This window comes from Sceloporus undulatus, unplaced genomic scaffold (genome assembly GCF_019175285.1).
Source record: "Sceloporus undulatus isolate JIND9_A2432 ecotype Alabama unplaced genomic scaffold, SceUnd_v1.1 scaffold_16, whole genome shotgun sequence".
Classification (NCBI taxonomy): domain Eukaryota; kingdom Metazoa; phylum Chordata; class Lepidosauria; order Squamata; family Phrynosomatidae; genus Sceloporus; species Sceloporus undulatus.
In genome coordinates this window covers 2,367,382-2,383,448 of record NW_024802938.1, presented here as the reverse complement: position 1 = coordinate 2,383,448, position 16,067 = coordinate 2,367,382, and the positions used below count along the sequence as shown (strand labels likewise).

The following is a 16,067-nucleotide window of genomic DNA, read 5'->3' as shown; positions in this document are numbered from 1 at the left end:
CTACAAGTGTCTCACAACCTTAACCAAGATAAACTATAGACTAACAAGTGGATTTCCTTCTCTCTTTAGTCACTGATCTTGTTCTTTTGTATTCTTCTTCTTTTTGTCACCTTTATGGATTATTTCCTTTCAAAATAAAACTCCAGTTATCCCCTCCACCCCCCAAAAACTATAAACATATATATCCTTGGAAATGAATGAGGTCTTATTTTTAATTAAAACTTAAACTACAAAACCTTCACAGAATGGGATTACAAGTTATCTATGGGTTCAAACAAACTTTGTATATTACTGTTTTGATGGGGGAAGTGTGTAGATAAAGGCTTGTCCTGGTATTTTCCCCTTTTGAATGACAATTTGGCCTGGACTATTCATTTCTAATTTAATTGTTTCTACAGAACTTAATTGAGAATATTTCATATAAATACAGCACAACTGCACTGGGACCATCTTTTCTTTCCTTCTATTACTCACCTATACATGGAAATCCTCAAATTATACCATTAATAACTTTATAACATATACAGGTATGGTAGCTCTCCTTTATTTTTTCAGATATGTTTCTTACCCTTAAGTGATGGGATTACTAAGATAGAATGAACTGAATCTAAATGTTAGTTCCAAATAGAATAAACCCACTGACTCAAGAGAAACTCAGTAATTCAAAACTTAGGTAAATTCCATTTATTCCATTTAACTCATGTACTGAGTCCAGTCAAACTTATCAGCAGAACCATAGAAACCAATGGGACACAAACCAGTAATAACACATTTAATTTCCATTTATTTAAAGCGTACTACTTCAACGAGTGCTATCAGTATGCCAATGATACCCAACTTTTCTTCTCCTTATCATGGAAGCTGGCTCAGGCTTTGTAAGTGCTGGATCAGTGTCTGGATGCTCTAATGGGCAGAATGAGGGTCAATAAACTGAAGCTAAATCCAGTAAGATGGAGGCTCTTTTTATTAGTGATTCTTAGTTCCAGAAATGGGATATACAGTCTGTCCTAGATGGGATTGCTGTTCCTTTCCCCAAGGGAGCAGGTACAAAGTTTGGGAGAGTTCCAGGCACACTACATTTGCTTTGTCTTGTCCACCAGTTATACTTTTTCCTGGACAGGGTTAACCAAGTACTTCATGCATTAGTAACCTTCCCATTAGACAACTGCTATAAACTCTGTGTGAGGTTGCCCTTGAACATGACTCAGAAGCTGCAGCTAGTGCAAAATGTGTAGCCTTCATACAACAATCATAATACACTTCTGCTCTGAATTGAAGGTGCTTGTGATGACATTCAAAGCCCTAAATGCCTTTGGATCTCACTGTTTGAAGGAGCACCTCTTTCTATACATGTCTAACCAGACTGCAGTCTATAGGTTTTTTTCTAGTTCTAATTTTATGGAGGACAGTGTGGGGAGGACATGGGGGAAGGCCTTCTTGGCTGTGCCCCCCCAACTTGACTAGTGCCAAGGTTGACTTTATTTTGGCACCATATAAAAATACGGCTTTTTGTTTATTAATTTATTGAAAAATTCACATGGTTTTAAACTGGTTAATCTTTTAAACTGTTTAGTATGCTTTTAATCTATTGACATTATTGTTACTGTTTTAAATTTTAAGTTGTTTTAAATTGCTTAACTGATTTTATTCATATACTGCCCTGAGATCTCAGGATATAGCCTGGGATATAATAAAAACATCATCGTCATCATCATCATCAGTAACAACTAACAACAACACCAATAATAACACTGTTCCAATTATGACTTGATTTGGATCCAACCCATTGCCAATTTTTCTATTCACAATCCTACAGCAGATTTGTAAAAGCTTGTAAGCCACATTGCTTGTACATGCGATACTGTATATTCTTACTCTACTGTACTATTCTTAATAACTTTACTGAATTTAATGACAGGGGCAATGTTTGTAATAATTGCAGCAACATGTAGGTCATTACATTAGACCCAACAGCACTGTAATAGACAAAGACAACTTACCCTTTCTTCACTCTTGCAAAATCAAATGCCATTTGTCTGTAGGAAAATGCTTTTTCATTCAAGTATCTACTGTAGCGCCTGATAAAGGTGGACATGTCATATCCTGGAAAAAGATGCAATAATATGTTGGCCAATTTACCTTTTTTCATTCTTAGTCTTTAACAGTGGATCAAGAGAAACTGCATACATTAATACTGAGAGACTGTTGTACAGTCGACCCTTCTTATACACGGATTTTTTTATACACGGATTCAAGCATCCACGGTTTGAAAATATTCAAAAAAAGTATAAATTTCAAATATCAAACCTTGATTTTCCATTTTTTTATAAGGGATACTATTTTGTTATGTCTTTATATTTAATGGGACTTGAGCATCCGTGGATTTTGTTATCCACGGGGGATCTTAGAACCAAACCCAGCAGATAACACGAGTCCACTGTATTTTAGCAATATGCTATTATTCTATTTAAAAATATACCTGCTGATCTATGGACAGACCATATCAAGAATAAATTATCCTTATATGACAAATTTCAAAAAGGAAAATGAAACTGGTTCTTTTTAGATGCATTTACAACATGTTTAAGTTATTGTCAAATGAATCTTTTACAAAGTGTGGGGAGTTATATTGAGAAGCCAGTGCACATGAGTGTATGTCCCATGAAGTCGCCTGTTAATTTATAACAGCTTGAAATGTCAAACATAGTTTCAGCCTTAAATCTTATTAATACCTTCTATACTTTCAAGGGTGCACATAACCTGTGTATAAATAGCCTTCTTTTCCAGTGCTGGTCCTAGGGCTTTAAGTAAGGATGTGTGGTTTACATTTTTTAGATTACCTAAGCAGTTTTATGTCACAAAAGGACATTCTATTAACTATTCTTTTGCCTTTATACACAGAGGTGGGAATGATGTAGCCTTCCAGATGTTGGACTGCAAGTCCCATCAGTCCTAGCTAGGATAGCCAGTGGTGAAAAATAGTGGGAGTTACAGTACACTGACATTTGGTGGGCCACTCCTGCTTTCTAGTATAATTTCTACCATGCCATGTGATGGTTGCCATTATAATTCTATCTTATGCAAACAGTGCCTGTGATTGAGTCAGAAATTTGACCATATGTACAGTAGCTATTACTATTATGACATCTTCAGTGTCCATGCTATCAACAGGCCTTCATAGGAAATGAGACAGGAACCTGTCTCCAAGGTGCTTACAGTCTAAAATAGATGAAGGCAGTAAATAAGTGAGATACTTACAGAAGCAAATATTCAGGCCAGGTCAGTTATACTCTTACTATGTGATTTCATTTGTTCTTAAAGGAATGTATGAGGATTAATGTAGTACAACCAATTAAACAGAAGGATGGAGGAAGGAAAAGCAAGAATTCAGAATTCAAGTTTCTGCAGACTTCCATTATAAAGCCTTCAAGTCATTTCTTGGCCAAACTTCAGTGTGAAGAATTGTTCATTTCTGAACTAATTTACACAAAGTTAAACAACCAAGCATCAATAACCATGGAACAGAATCCAAAACTGAAAAGAACGGACTGCAGGCACAAGGATCTTGTTTTAATCATTGTTGTTGTTTGCCTTCAAGTCATTTCCAATTTATGGAGACCTTAAGATAAACCTATCACAGGGTTTTCTTGGTAAGATTTCTTTAGAGGGCTTGACCTTTGCCTTGCTCTGAGAGAATGTGACTTCCCCAAGGTCAACCAGTAGGTTTTCATGGCCAAGTGAGGATTCGAACCCTGATCAACTAATGTCCTAGTCCAATGCTCAAAGCACTATAACCAACATATTTTGGATACAGACTGATATGGGGCTGAGGACAGACAGCACTTCCCAGTGTCTCTTCTGCTACTCCTAGACAATTTTATAAAGATATATCACAACAATGTACTCATGAAGGACAGCTGCAGTGGAATTTTGACTAAGCAAAAGGCAAGAAATTAGAGAAATATGTTATACAATAGCAGAGTTTTATGAGCTTAGTTCTTAAGTGCATAGCTCCAGGCTTTAGTGCATTTAAATGTCATATGAGATTCCTTCTTAACACCTCCTGGAAAGGAAAACACACATTGAAATTTCAGGACTCTAAAAAGTCATTCCAGCATAGAATGACCCTCCAGTTTATCTTCCCTGTTCCATTTATCCCTTCTTAAATAAGCACAGCAGTTTTTCCTTTTCTTTCTCAATTTTTTGTAGTTTTTATATGAAAACTACTTCCTGTAATAAAAAATAAGGCACCCACACATGCTCCCTTCAGAAACCACACATGCTCACAAATATGGGATGGCACGCTGCCAAGCAACATTGCCAAAAAAATAATAATAACAGATGCAAGTCTCCATGACTATAAGAAATTGAAGCAAAACTTAATTTACTAAATCATATTTCAAAAAGTAATAAAAGCCACAAGGCTCTGTTTTGAAGATACTGAGCTGGCCTATGATATTTCACAATTTATCAAACAAGAGCCTCTACTCATCATTAGAAATCCAAATTCAATCTTTTATTTTCATTCTGTATTACAGTACCACACCAGAGAGAAAGCCATTTTAGTGTACATACACATACACACAACCTTGAATCTCACCTCCACAAAGTGACATCTGTTTACCACTGATTCTAAAGACTAATCCCGAAGGAATTTTTCATCACTGAGTTTGAAGACTTGTTAACCCTTCTCTTAGTGACATATGCACGCACACAAACAAATCTCTTAGAAACACCTTTGAGTCTACCTTGCTTTTTAAATTTCAAAACTGCTCCATTTTCAGGTCTACAGGGAAGCAGCAAGGTAATCCTCACAAAAGAATTAATTCTGTGGAAAGATTTTACAGCAAAGCAGTTGAGCAGTAGTGAATATATTTATGTTTTCTCACACACAAGTTCTTGGTAAATATTTGCACTGATCCAGCTGATATATGTCACAGTCTATAAGGAAAATACATAGTACAAGAACTTTTCACAGATATTAGTGAAACATTATTGGGGAAATGCATGGTTCTTACCATGTGATCCACTTTTGTCCAGAAAATTGCTGAGGTTGAATAGTGTGTTTCTAGATGCCAAATACTGAATAAATCTCTAGGAGGGAATGAAAAGGAAATAATTAGTTATAATTTGCTCTTTAACATTGTCCTTTTATTATTTCATGACAAGCCCACAAGCATGTTTCCTTCTAGGAGAAAAACCATGGGAATAATATTATAATGAATCTCATGGTTTACACGTCTCTTGCCAACTTGAGTAATTCTGCCTGGAGTGGATACAGATGGCCTGGTTCACAAAACCAGAATCTGTGATGCATCCTTCCACATTAAAAAAGGTCTTAATCAGACAGTAATCAGACAGTACACTTTTGTGTGTAGTAATAAAGATGTAAGAGTACATTTTAAAATGCTCTAGGAGTGACTTTTATAAATAGATCCCAATATGCATATAGTTAACTGTGCAAGATAACTTAAAAACAAAACAAAAAATAGAATTTTACATATGGCTGCTATAATGAAAAGACTACACTGACTTTACAGAAATCCCCCCAAACTAATTTTGCTCAAAGAGACAAAAAAGAATTAATACTTAATCATGATATATGTGTATGATACCATCAGAGCATACAACAATGCCAGTATAATCTTAACATTTTGCAATTCTCCGTCAGCATCTGACTGCATCCCATCGAAACTGCCTATACTTACCCCACATCCTTGACACAAGATCAAAAGTAAATTACTCCTACAAGTATGCCAAGGCAAGTGATAAGTAATCCATACAAAAAAAAAATATGATTTAAAATGGTTAAATAGGATTTAAGTCAGAGAAAGGAATTGAGAGTAAAATTCAAAATCTATAAACTCACACTTGAGGCTCCAAAATGATAAAGTAGTGGATACCTACTATGTAGGAAATAAACTAGTTATAAATGAGTAGAGAACTACACCACAGAAAAAAAAGTGGCTGGCATAATATCTACACCACAGCAAAATCACTACCATTTTCTAACTGTAGGGAAGAAATTAAAATATTCTCTGAAGGATTTGGGGGTCCCTTCAGAAAAGGAACTATTAATCAGTTTTTCCTAGTATATCCTGTAGGTATACTACTGCGGTTCAGCTAAAAGCAGATGGAGTTGGAAGGAGATGCTACTGACACTGTTGCTGTGAAGATTCATTGACAAATCCTGTGGTTCCTGGTCATATCCTGCCAAGCAAGGCCTTGGGAATAGGCATGGCAAGAGACAAAGACAACAGCCTAATCCCTAACCATCCCCATCCCCAATCTTCGTTCCAATAGAGATATCTTGTGAAGAATTCATAGAGTAAAGAAATGAAAGGAGGAGAGTAAAACTGCAAAAGATTTATTTAAAAAAAATAACTATTTCTTTGGAATTACATAAAGATTTTTGGGGGGAGGGCAGGTAAACCTCTTAAGTAGGAGACAGCATAAGAGTCTGGCTGCCAATCACAGTACTATACCAAAAGGCTTCAAATACTATCCATAAACCAGAAAGAAAGGCATTATTTTTACAAGTGAAAATGCAAATCTGTATTTAAATTGATTAAAATGAAAGTCATATTTACTTTAAAACCCAGTTTCTATTATTTGAGTGGAAATTAGCTCTTTGAATACAGCGTACTTACCTCATTGCCATGAACCATTAAATGATGTGTTGTAACTAAGGCTTTGAACACAACCACCCAACTACTATTTGTTGCTCGCTCAAAAAGTGTATCAGCCATTTGGGGAATGTTGACATTTGTCTCATTTGTGGCCTGGATGAGATCTGTTTTGAAAAAGAAGAATAGCTACAGTCAAAACAGATATTATATTTGTTAAGACCATATCATTTTCAATTACATATCAAATCTTTTCTCAGTACTTAGTAAATGAGAAAGGTAATTGGACATGTGAAAATATTTCTTTCAACTAACTCTACTGAATTGCCTCTTAGCCATTTGGTTGCAGTGTGAACCACTGAGATATGAAGATAAGGCAATTCACTAATGGAAGTTTTCTGCCAGGAATACGCTCTGCCATTTTTGTGTTAGTGATGCAAAGCTGAGATACATAATCCACAGGGCTGAGCTATTTCTCCCCATTGATTTTTTCCCACTAACAGTGACTTCTGATCGATTTCTCTTGTGCTTTTTGGTGGCATGAGGTCTCTGGCAGTCTCAAGGAGCATTGGCTACCAGAACCACCAAAACTAGCCACCACTCACCTACCTGAAGGAGTGTGTCCTCTGAAGTCTCTGATTGACTGAGAGAGATAACACTGGAAGGCTCTTCCCAGTGTACTACTGGCCATAATGGTGTGAGAAAACTCCCCGAGGGAAATTTGCCTCACACCCTCATTATATACATTTGTATCCTAGGTAAGACTTTTTTCTCCTAGCAGATTGGTTTTATTTTTTGCTTTCCTTATCAATTCAACAGCTGGCTTTTCAGTATGTTAACTTTCAAATTGGCTGGATCTTTTATTATTTTTACTTATTTCTTTAGATGCCTAAGATTGTGAACTACCAGTTTGTGTGTGTGTGTGCATGTGTAAAGCAAACAACAAATATAATTAAATAATGTTAGCCAAATTAAATAATAATAGTTACCAAATCATTCCACCCCATTTGTTATAATTGCTTTTACAGCAGCTATATTAGTGTATCTTTATTTTAAATGTAATGTTTATTTTTATTTCTTACACAGAGACCAGAAGAGCAATATTGATATTATAAGGTATACTACTCTGAAACCATTTAAACTGCTGGTTTATGCTAACTGTTATGTTAGAATCAATTCATGCTCAGTATGATGGCATCTACAGAAGTGTTCATTTAGGAAATGCTATAATTGCAAATTAGTTTGTGAGTCGAGATCAATATGGACTTGGAAATCAGTCTAATGGGTAGCCAAGACTCACTTTGTTTTCCTATCAGCACTCTCTTCAACTAGACGTTTTAGCTGCTGATCAATGGGATGGTACACTGAAGTCTCATAACCATGCAATTGGCTTTGTGAGAATTCTTCAAGCACATATTCTACAGGTTTACAAATTAAATAGGAGCAGACAGAATTACTCTAGTAAACAGTGATATGCTCAAGAGCAGTGAACAGTTCCTAAAACAGTTGACACCTAAATATAATATTTCTTCCAATTTGGAATATAGTATTTCAATGCACAGCTTGTCTTATAAAACCAAGAGCAGCTACGGAAAATAAATTTATACCAACCCAAAACATTTTGCTGCCTGAAGCAAAGAATGAGATGGTGCTTCTGTTGCATTCCAAATACAAAAGCTGGCTAGACTGGCAGCTGGGTCTCAGTCTGATCCCAGCAACAGGCCAGCATCATCCACCACCCCTGAGGGCAACAGATTAGCTTAAGGGGCACAGGGTAGGCCATGTGATGCACCCAACAGTGCCCTCCAACAGCCCAGTCACTGCTCAGCTGGTATCTGCTTACCGTCTTCCCACAACAAAAGCTGCAGTGGTAGGCCCAGAAGTTACTAGATGAACAATGAAATGCATGTACCAAGCTAGAGAGAATTGCCAGGTGAGGCTTTGGAAAACACCCAGAGGACCTCTGTTTCCCAGCATCAGCTATCTGACATGGATATCTCTGTCTGCTAGTGGTAGGCCTGACTGAATTCTGGTGCTTTTATTCTTAGTAAACCAACTATGTTGCTGTTTGACTACTATCTGTGATTTAAAAAGAAAAGAAAATGAAAAGAGTTTCTTGTAGGAAGAAAAATAATTGCTTTCTATCTGAAAAATATCTGTTTCCTCCAGTTGAGGAAGTCAGTATTATAGTGCATCCATTTACTGCAATTGTGTGATCAAGCAAAACCATGAACAATTGACAGATTAGATTATGTGGAGATCTTGACACCACAGTGTTGCTACCTACAGGGGAAGTAGATCAAGTAAGGGAAGTAATTCATTTTCAAATTAACTCACAATGCACCCCACCAAACAACCTCTCCATGGGCAATCTTGACTTCATATGGACAAGGGGAAAGCTCAACAAGCAAAACAAGTGATCTATCCTAGTATGCCTTACTTATTCCAAGGAGAGACAATACAAAAAATTAGGGACATTATCTACTGCCAAGTCTATAATACACTCAGCCTTCTGTATCCACAGATTCTACATCTATAGATTCAACCATCCACAGTTGAAAATATTTTTTAAAAAATCCAAAAAGCAAGCCTTTATTTTGCCATTTTATATTATTATTATTATTGTTATTGTTATTATTTCTTACCTGCCTCTCCCCACTTATTAAGGTGAGGAACAAGAACAATTAACAGACAAACATTTGTTAGAAACATATTGGCTAAAACACACATCAATTAAAAGAACAAACAAGATCTACACAAATTAAAAAAAAATAAGAACACCATATTACTAAGCCATTGTATATAAAGGGACTTTGGTATCTACAGAGAGTCCTGGAACCAAACACCAGGGGAAACCAAAGGCCAACTGTATTTCCTTACCTTTTTCTCCCTCCTTTCCATTATCAACACCATAAATTATCTCCTGGTCCCAATCTGTAATGAAGCAGTAGCAGCAGCAAGCAGCCACTGCCACCACACTTTGAAGACATGCATTGGAGGCAGTTCCATCTTTGGAGCTGGAGGAGACCCACATCCCAATAGGAAAAAAAATACTGCCTCAAGAAAAAAAAATAGATCCATGCAACAAGCTGTAAAGGCTAACATATCTGGATAACAGAAATCCTGAAACATCACTTCCTCCTCTGGACCTAAGAAGTGTTTGGCTTCAGGAAAAGAACAATACAACAGACAAAATATCCTGCCAGATTTGCTGCCCTGCAGAGATACTGCCATTCATCTGAGCAGGCAAATGGATATAATTCTGTCACACCTAAGTATGGAGAAGTTAATTCAATTTGCAAATGCAAGCTCAAAAATGCAAACTTATCTAACTTCACTTTTTTGAACAAATGTGTGAACACAAATTAATTTACCCTACTAAATTCACACAGGTCTGAACACACAAGAGAAAGTACCCTAAATGTCCTGAAGGTACCAGATCCTATCTGATCTTGGAAGCTAAGCAGGATCAGCCCTGATTAGTACTTGAATGGGAAAACACTAACAAATCCAGGTGCTGTGGGCTACATTTCAGAGGAAGGAACTGGCAAAACCACCTCTGAAGAGTCCTTGCCTAAGAAAACACTATAGAATTCATGGGGTTGCCATAAGTCAACATATGACTTGAAGGCACATACACACAAGGAAAGTGTGTATATTAGAGCAAATAATATTCAAACCAGTGTGGTATAATGCTTGGAGAGCTGCATTATGATGCTGTAAACATGAGTTTGAATCCCCATTCCAGCACGGAATGTGGCCGCTAGCAGTAGGAATATCTAAACCATGAAACTTTGCTCTGTAGTTTATTGAGTATGTGAACCAGACAGAAGTTATCTCTCTTTTTCCCAGGGACATAATCTATGGTTTGTTATATGCTTTCTTTCTCTGGCCTGTTGAAGAGTAGATAAGCCAGAGCATCAACAGTCCAGCATCTGTCAGATTTGGTTAGTGTAATAATCATGAAGCATAGCTCTATCCACCGTTAAGGCACTCCTGATGCAAACAGGGTGATGAACAGTATGCACTGGCACCCTGCTTATTCACAATAAACCAGTGTTCCTGCAGTACTCTGGGTTAGCATGCCCAAACTTGTCCTTAGACGGACCTTGCAAAGAAGGTTTCTGTTACCAGCATACAAAGATCTGTCCATCAAAGGCTAGATTAAGCAGAAAGTTGCCAAATTCCTCACTCATAAGAAGTGAGACTCCTGGGAAGTAAACTATTTGCAAGGTTGTTTCCTGAAAATGGAACACTGGATCTACCTTTATTGTTTGAGCCAATTACTACTCATTCCTCATTGACACTAGATAAGGTGAACAAGAAATTTTAAGATTTAACATGAAGAAAATAACAAGCATTTGCCCAGCATGATGTAATAGTTTGACTACTGAACTGTGATTCCGGAAACCAGGGTTCGAATTCCCACTCAGTCAGGGAAACTCACTGGGTGATTTTGAGCAAGTCACATTCTCTCAGCCTCAGAAGGCTAAGGAAAACCTCCACTGATCAAATCTAGCCAAGAAAACCCTATGATAGGTTTATTTTAGGACTGCTATAAGTTGGGAACAACTTATGATGGGTTATGAGCAAGTGCAAATGAGACAAGATGATGATCAGACAAAGGGAATTCAGTAACTGAAAAGCAAGAGGTAGAACAATTTTAAATAAGAACAAGATCAAGGTAGTGGCCAAGAGAACGAGTGGGTGAGTCAAAACAGAGCTTGAGTCTAAAAGAAGACAAGAAAGAAAGAAAGTGTGATATAGTGGGATCACTGAAGTCATCCCCTTGAATATTAAAATCACTCATAATAAGGGTTTTCATCTGAGAGAAAAAAGTCAACCAAGAATCAAAATCTGAAACAAAAGTTGAAACAGGGCCAGGCAGATGATAAATGAATGCAACCCACATGTGCAGAAGCAAGAAGAGTCTCACAGCATGGAGAAATAAAGAGAAAGTTGGTGGAAAGGAAAAAAGCTGGAACTGGCACAACAAGCTAGATAACAGAAGACCTTGTCAACCCCCACCCCAACCCTTCTCTTATGGCAACTAGTATGGGAAAAGGAGAGGTCTTCCAGTGAGAGGACACAGGGACGTAGCTAGGATTTTAGGAAGGGGGGGGGGGTTCCAGACTAAGTGCCACCATTATAATGGGGCTTGGGTGCAGCCGTGCAGCAGCACACACCATTCATTTTTCTAATGCAAGGGGAGGGGTCCGGACCCTAAGAACCCCCCCCCCCTTGGCTACGTCCCTGGAGGACAGCTGAAGTGGCAGTGTCATGGGCAGGGAGTCAAGTTTCAGTGAGAGCAGGAAGGTGAACATCCCATAGAAAAAGAGATTATGAACAGCAGTGGCTTTGGGAGCAATTGAGCAACAATTCCATGGAAACCCCCCCCCTCCAAAAGGGAAGCTAAGAAGAAGGAAGACAATGTATCTGAATTAAATTAGGAGAAACAGAAGAAGCAGGAGCCATAGCAAAGGAGGGAGGGAGGGAGGGAGTAATATTAGGAGTTATGAATGAGGGGTAAATATAACCAAAGAAGAAAATAGATAGCTTACACAGCAAGATGGGTAACAGTGAGTCCACTAACAGTAAAGTCTAGTTCTAGATATCTAACAGAAGGCAAATCCAGAATTTTCCTTGCAGCGGGAATTAGAACATTTTTTATATGCCGACGCCCAAGATGGCAATGATGGTAAAAGGAAAACAAAACCCAGGCCTGAGTCTGCCAAAAGACCACTATAAGTCAGTCAAGAAGGTGTTAAAGCAATACTGGCCTAATTTTATACCCCCAGCACTCAAGAAACAACTGGGCATGGGAAGGCAATACCTGCTCATGAGTTTGCCAAGAGGCAGCAAAAAGCTGGTCAGTAGGCTTCAGGAGGAGATAGTACATGTTCTGTCCTGCTTGTATGCTAATGCACAGTTTCAGAAATATTGCAGCAATGTCAACCTAATCTAAAACTTCAGTTTTAGGGACCATCATGGCATCTTGTATTTACAGCAAAAAAAAAAAAAAAAAGATAGCCATGTAAGAAACAAATTAGCAGGTATGGTAGAAAATGATGAATATAATTGTCCCTCCACATTTGCGGCTTTGACATTTCTGGATTTGACTAATATGTTCCCTCTAGGAATCCTTAGGAACTTCTGTGCAACTCTGCTAGATGCTGACTATAGAGTTTCTCTGGAGGACCTTGAGTTTCCTAGAGAAAAAAAATATTCTCTAGGGATTTGTAGATCCTCCAGCATGAACCTATGGTTAGCCTCTGTCAGTTGTTGACCAAAGAATTGCACTGGAGGACCTAAAGATTTCTAGAGAGGTGTTTTCTTCGGTAAATTAAATAGTGGTATTTTATTTGTGGATTTTCCACTTTCACAGTGGTCCTGTGCCCTTAACCCCAGAACCCCAGTGAAGGTAGAGGGCCCAGTGTAGCTCTATAACATGACATTCAAACATTGTGCTAATTTGGTTTCCTATTCTTTCTTTTTTTTTTTACCCCCTTTTCAGTAAAGTAAGTGACTGGCAAGACAACATGGGAATTTCCAAGCCTCTAGCAGCTGCCAGAGCATCTAAAACTTTTTAAATACTGAAGCATAGGTTGAGTTTGCCTCAGCTGACCTCTGCACAGTGCTGCTGACTAGTCTGCTCTCATGCATCCCTTCTCGCTTTTGCTTTTTCTGTGAAGGAAGTATAAATAGCCATTCCTTTTTACCAATGTTTAAATTATTAGGAATTGTTGTGTGATGCTCTTTCCTAGTTATCACTACTCAGTTTATTGACAGAAGCTTGTTTTCAGTCAATCCAAACCACCTGGTTTCAGCCTTCTAGATCTTCAGTACCCTCTCATTCCAGGTCTCCTGTATGATTCTTCCAACAACTCCTCATGAGACATATAATGCAGACCCTTGTTACTCTATAACAGTGCAGCAATAAGTTATACACAGTGTGTGTGTGTGTGTGTGTGTGTGTATCTCCTATATGCATTTTTGGTGCTACTATTGAAGATTTAAAATCTGATAATACTGTCTTATCTGTTTATAATCCTTGTTTATAATCCTTAAATTTCTAGCCCTTCCATTTGAAGTATCACAACAATGTGTCTGTATAGTAGCTTAATAATATTATTGCATTGTTTTTCATTGTAAGCTACATTAGCACCTCTCTCTTCAAGTGGAAAATACAATATGAAAGTACTCTGTTAAATCCCAGTGCACATCTAACTGTTCATTCTAATAATTTATTTCTTAACATAGATCACTTGTAGTTACACAGAAAATTTCAGCATACTATTCAGCAAGAGTTAATGTAACAGATCAACCCACATTTGTTTGACATATGTAAAGCTTTTCCACTTGTTCATATACAGCTCCTGATCTTCTATGATACCTAGATCATTTTCATATGCATGGCTTGCCAAGGTAGATATCCCACAACCACACTTCCATCTCTGATTTTATTTTATTTTTTTGTACCTAATTTGGGTACAAAATGTGGGTTAGATTTTCAAAATTAGGGCTATTTGATACCATGTTGTTGTTTTTTGAAATAGTGTCCAACTCCACAGTAAAATGATGACTTTAGATTTGCCTCCATTGAACTTAATTTTATTAGTTTTGCTTGGGTATTTCAGCATGTCAACATCCTTTGAATCTTAACTCCTTTTTCTCCTCTCTTAATTGTCTCTCCCAATTTTGTGTCATTTACTAGTCCATGGATTTGTCTACAAGAAAGGGCCAGCTATTCTGCAATGTCCCTTTCAGAATAGAATAGTGGTGTCTTTTTATTGTTGAGTTTTTGGTAAAATGGTATTGGGCCATTCAGTCCTGGTTTAAAATGGATCACTACCAAGATACAAGTCGGAAGGTCTATCATTGTATAAAGATGTAGAAGAAAGAAGTGACACAAGCCTGTTCTTTCCACACTTGCAAATTATACAGACAAGGTATATTAATTTGAGGAGGGGTCTGCTTTTTATGTAGGCAAGACTTGGGACTGTGCACATGTGAGCTCATAGGCAAGAAGAACTGACAAAAGAGCAGGCACCACATAAAATTAATGGAACATCTGTAATTTGCAAATGTCAAAAAGTGAATCATTGAAAAGTGGGGATGTCCTGTATATGGATGATTAAGAAAGTCTCTAATGGTTGCACTCACTGCTTATAATTACGCAGTTCTTGCAGACTTTAGAGGCATGCTATGTAAGTCAAATGCAGGAGCTGTCCTTTGTATTAAGTTCTGAAATTTGTAGCAATGGATTCATATAGTAGATTTTTTCAATGGAAATATTATAGCTCCATTGTCACTTTATTTTCCTTAGGGAACAAATGGTTTTTGATAAGTTATGGTTCTATTTACAGTGTTAAATTTGCTTTCATTATATTTTTGACTGGTTAGTTAACAAGCTGTGTGTATAGATAATGGCTTCTGGTCAAAAAGCTAATTTATTAGATAAACTGTCACATAATAAACAGTTCTTTTTACCTAAGAATGAGTCCGTTGGCAATCATCTGAGATGAGACCAAGGGGCTACACAAACAAGCGATGCTTATGGAAGAGCACTTTGAGGGAAGAACCGTGAAGTCACCCACAACAAACAACCACTAATTGGCTGCTGGCTGTCTTGGAGTCACGCTACACTATTATTTCATTTTTGCTTTTCAATGTACTATTATGCTGACCCATTTTATACAAATTCAGAAGTCCTTGGCTGCATCTACACTGCAGAATGAATGCTGTTTGACACCATGTTGACTGCCATAGCTTGATGCTATGGAATCCTGGGATTTGTAGTTCTGTTATATATTTAGCCTTCTTTGTCAGAGATCCCTAATGCCACTACAAACCACAAATCCCAGGATTCCATAGGATGGAGCCAAGAAAGTTAAAGGGGTGTCAAACAGCATTCATTTTGCAGTGTGGCAGCAGCCCTTATGTGCACATCCAAAGTCTGTAGAAGCACCATTCACCTTCAAAGGAGGAAATAGTACAGTAGTTATATTAAGGCACTTTCCCCATTCAATCTCAGTTTAACAGTGAAAGCCAGTGCATACAATCAGCAGAATGGAGCACAGAGTTCCTCTCAGAGCAGTAATTCCCATACTTTGTTTCTCCAGGTGTTTTGGACTTCAACTCCTAGAAGCCTTAGCCAGCTTGGCCAACAGACAGGAATTCTGGGAACTGAAGTCCAAAACATATGGAAGACCAAAGTTTGGGAACCACTGTCCTAGAGTATGAAATATTGGTTTGCAAGTAGGATGAGGAGAAAGTTTTATGACTGAATGTTTTCATAAAGGTTTGTCATTGTTGTTGTATACCTTCAAGTGATTTTTGACTTACGGTGACCCTAAGGCAAACCTATCATGGGGTTTTCATGGCAAGGTTTATTCAGAGGAGGTTTTCCATTGCCTTTCCTGGTGGCTGCCCTGGTGGCAC

At 37.7% G+C, this 16,067-nt stretch overlaps 1 protein-coding gene across 9 annotated transcripts in view; it reads right to left on the bottom strand.

The window, feature by feature from the left end:
- LOC121917376 (clathrin coat assembly protein AP180-like) overlaps nucleotides 1-16,067 on the bottom strand; it is a 92,002-nt gene that overhangs the window by 59,489 nt on the left and 16,446 nt on the right. For all 9 annotated transcript variants that reach the window (XR_006101014.1, XM_042443298.1, XM_042443300.1 and 6 more), the window contains exons 2-4: nucleotides 6,651-6,793; nucleotides 5,019-5,094; nucleotides 2,001-2,103 (exon numbers count right to left, since the gene is read on the bottom strand). Coding sequence is in view for 8 of the 9 variants with exons in the window: in XM_042443298.1 (XP_042299232.1) it covers nucleotides 2,001-2,103; nucleotides 5,019-5,094; nucleotides 6,651-6,793 (322 nt within the window). In the remaining variant the exon portion in view is untranslated. The remainder of the gene's footprint in view (nucleotides 1-2,000; nucleotides 2,104-5,018; nucleotides 5,095-6,650; nucleotides 6,794-16,067) is intronic.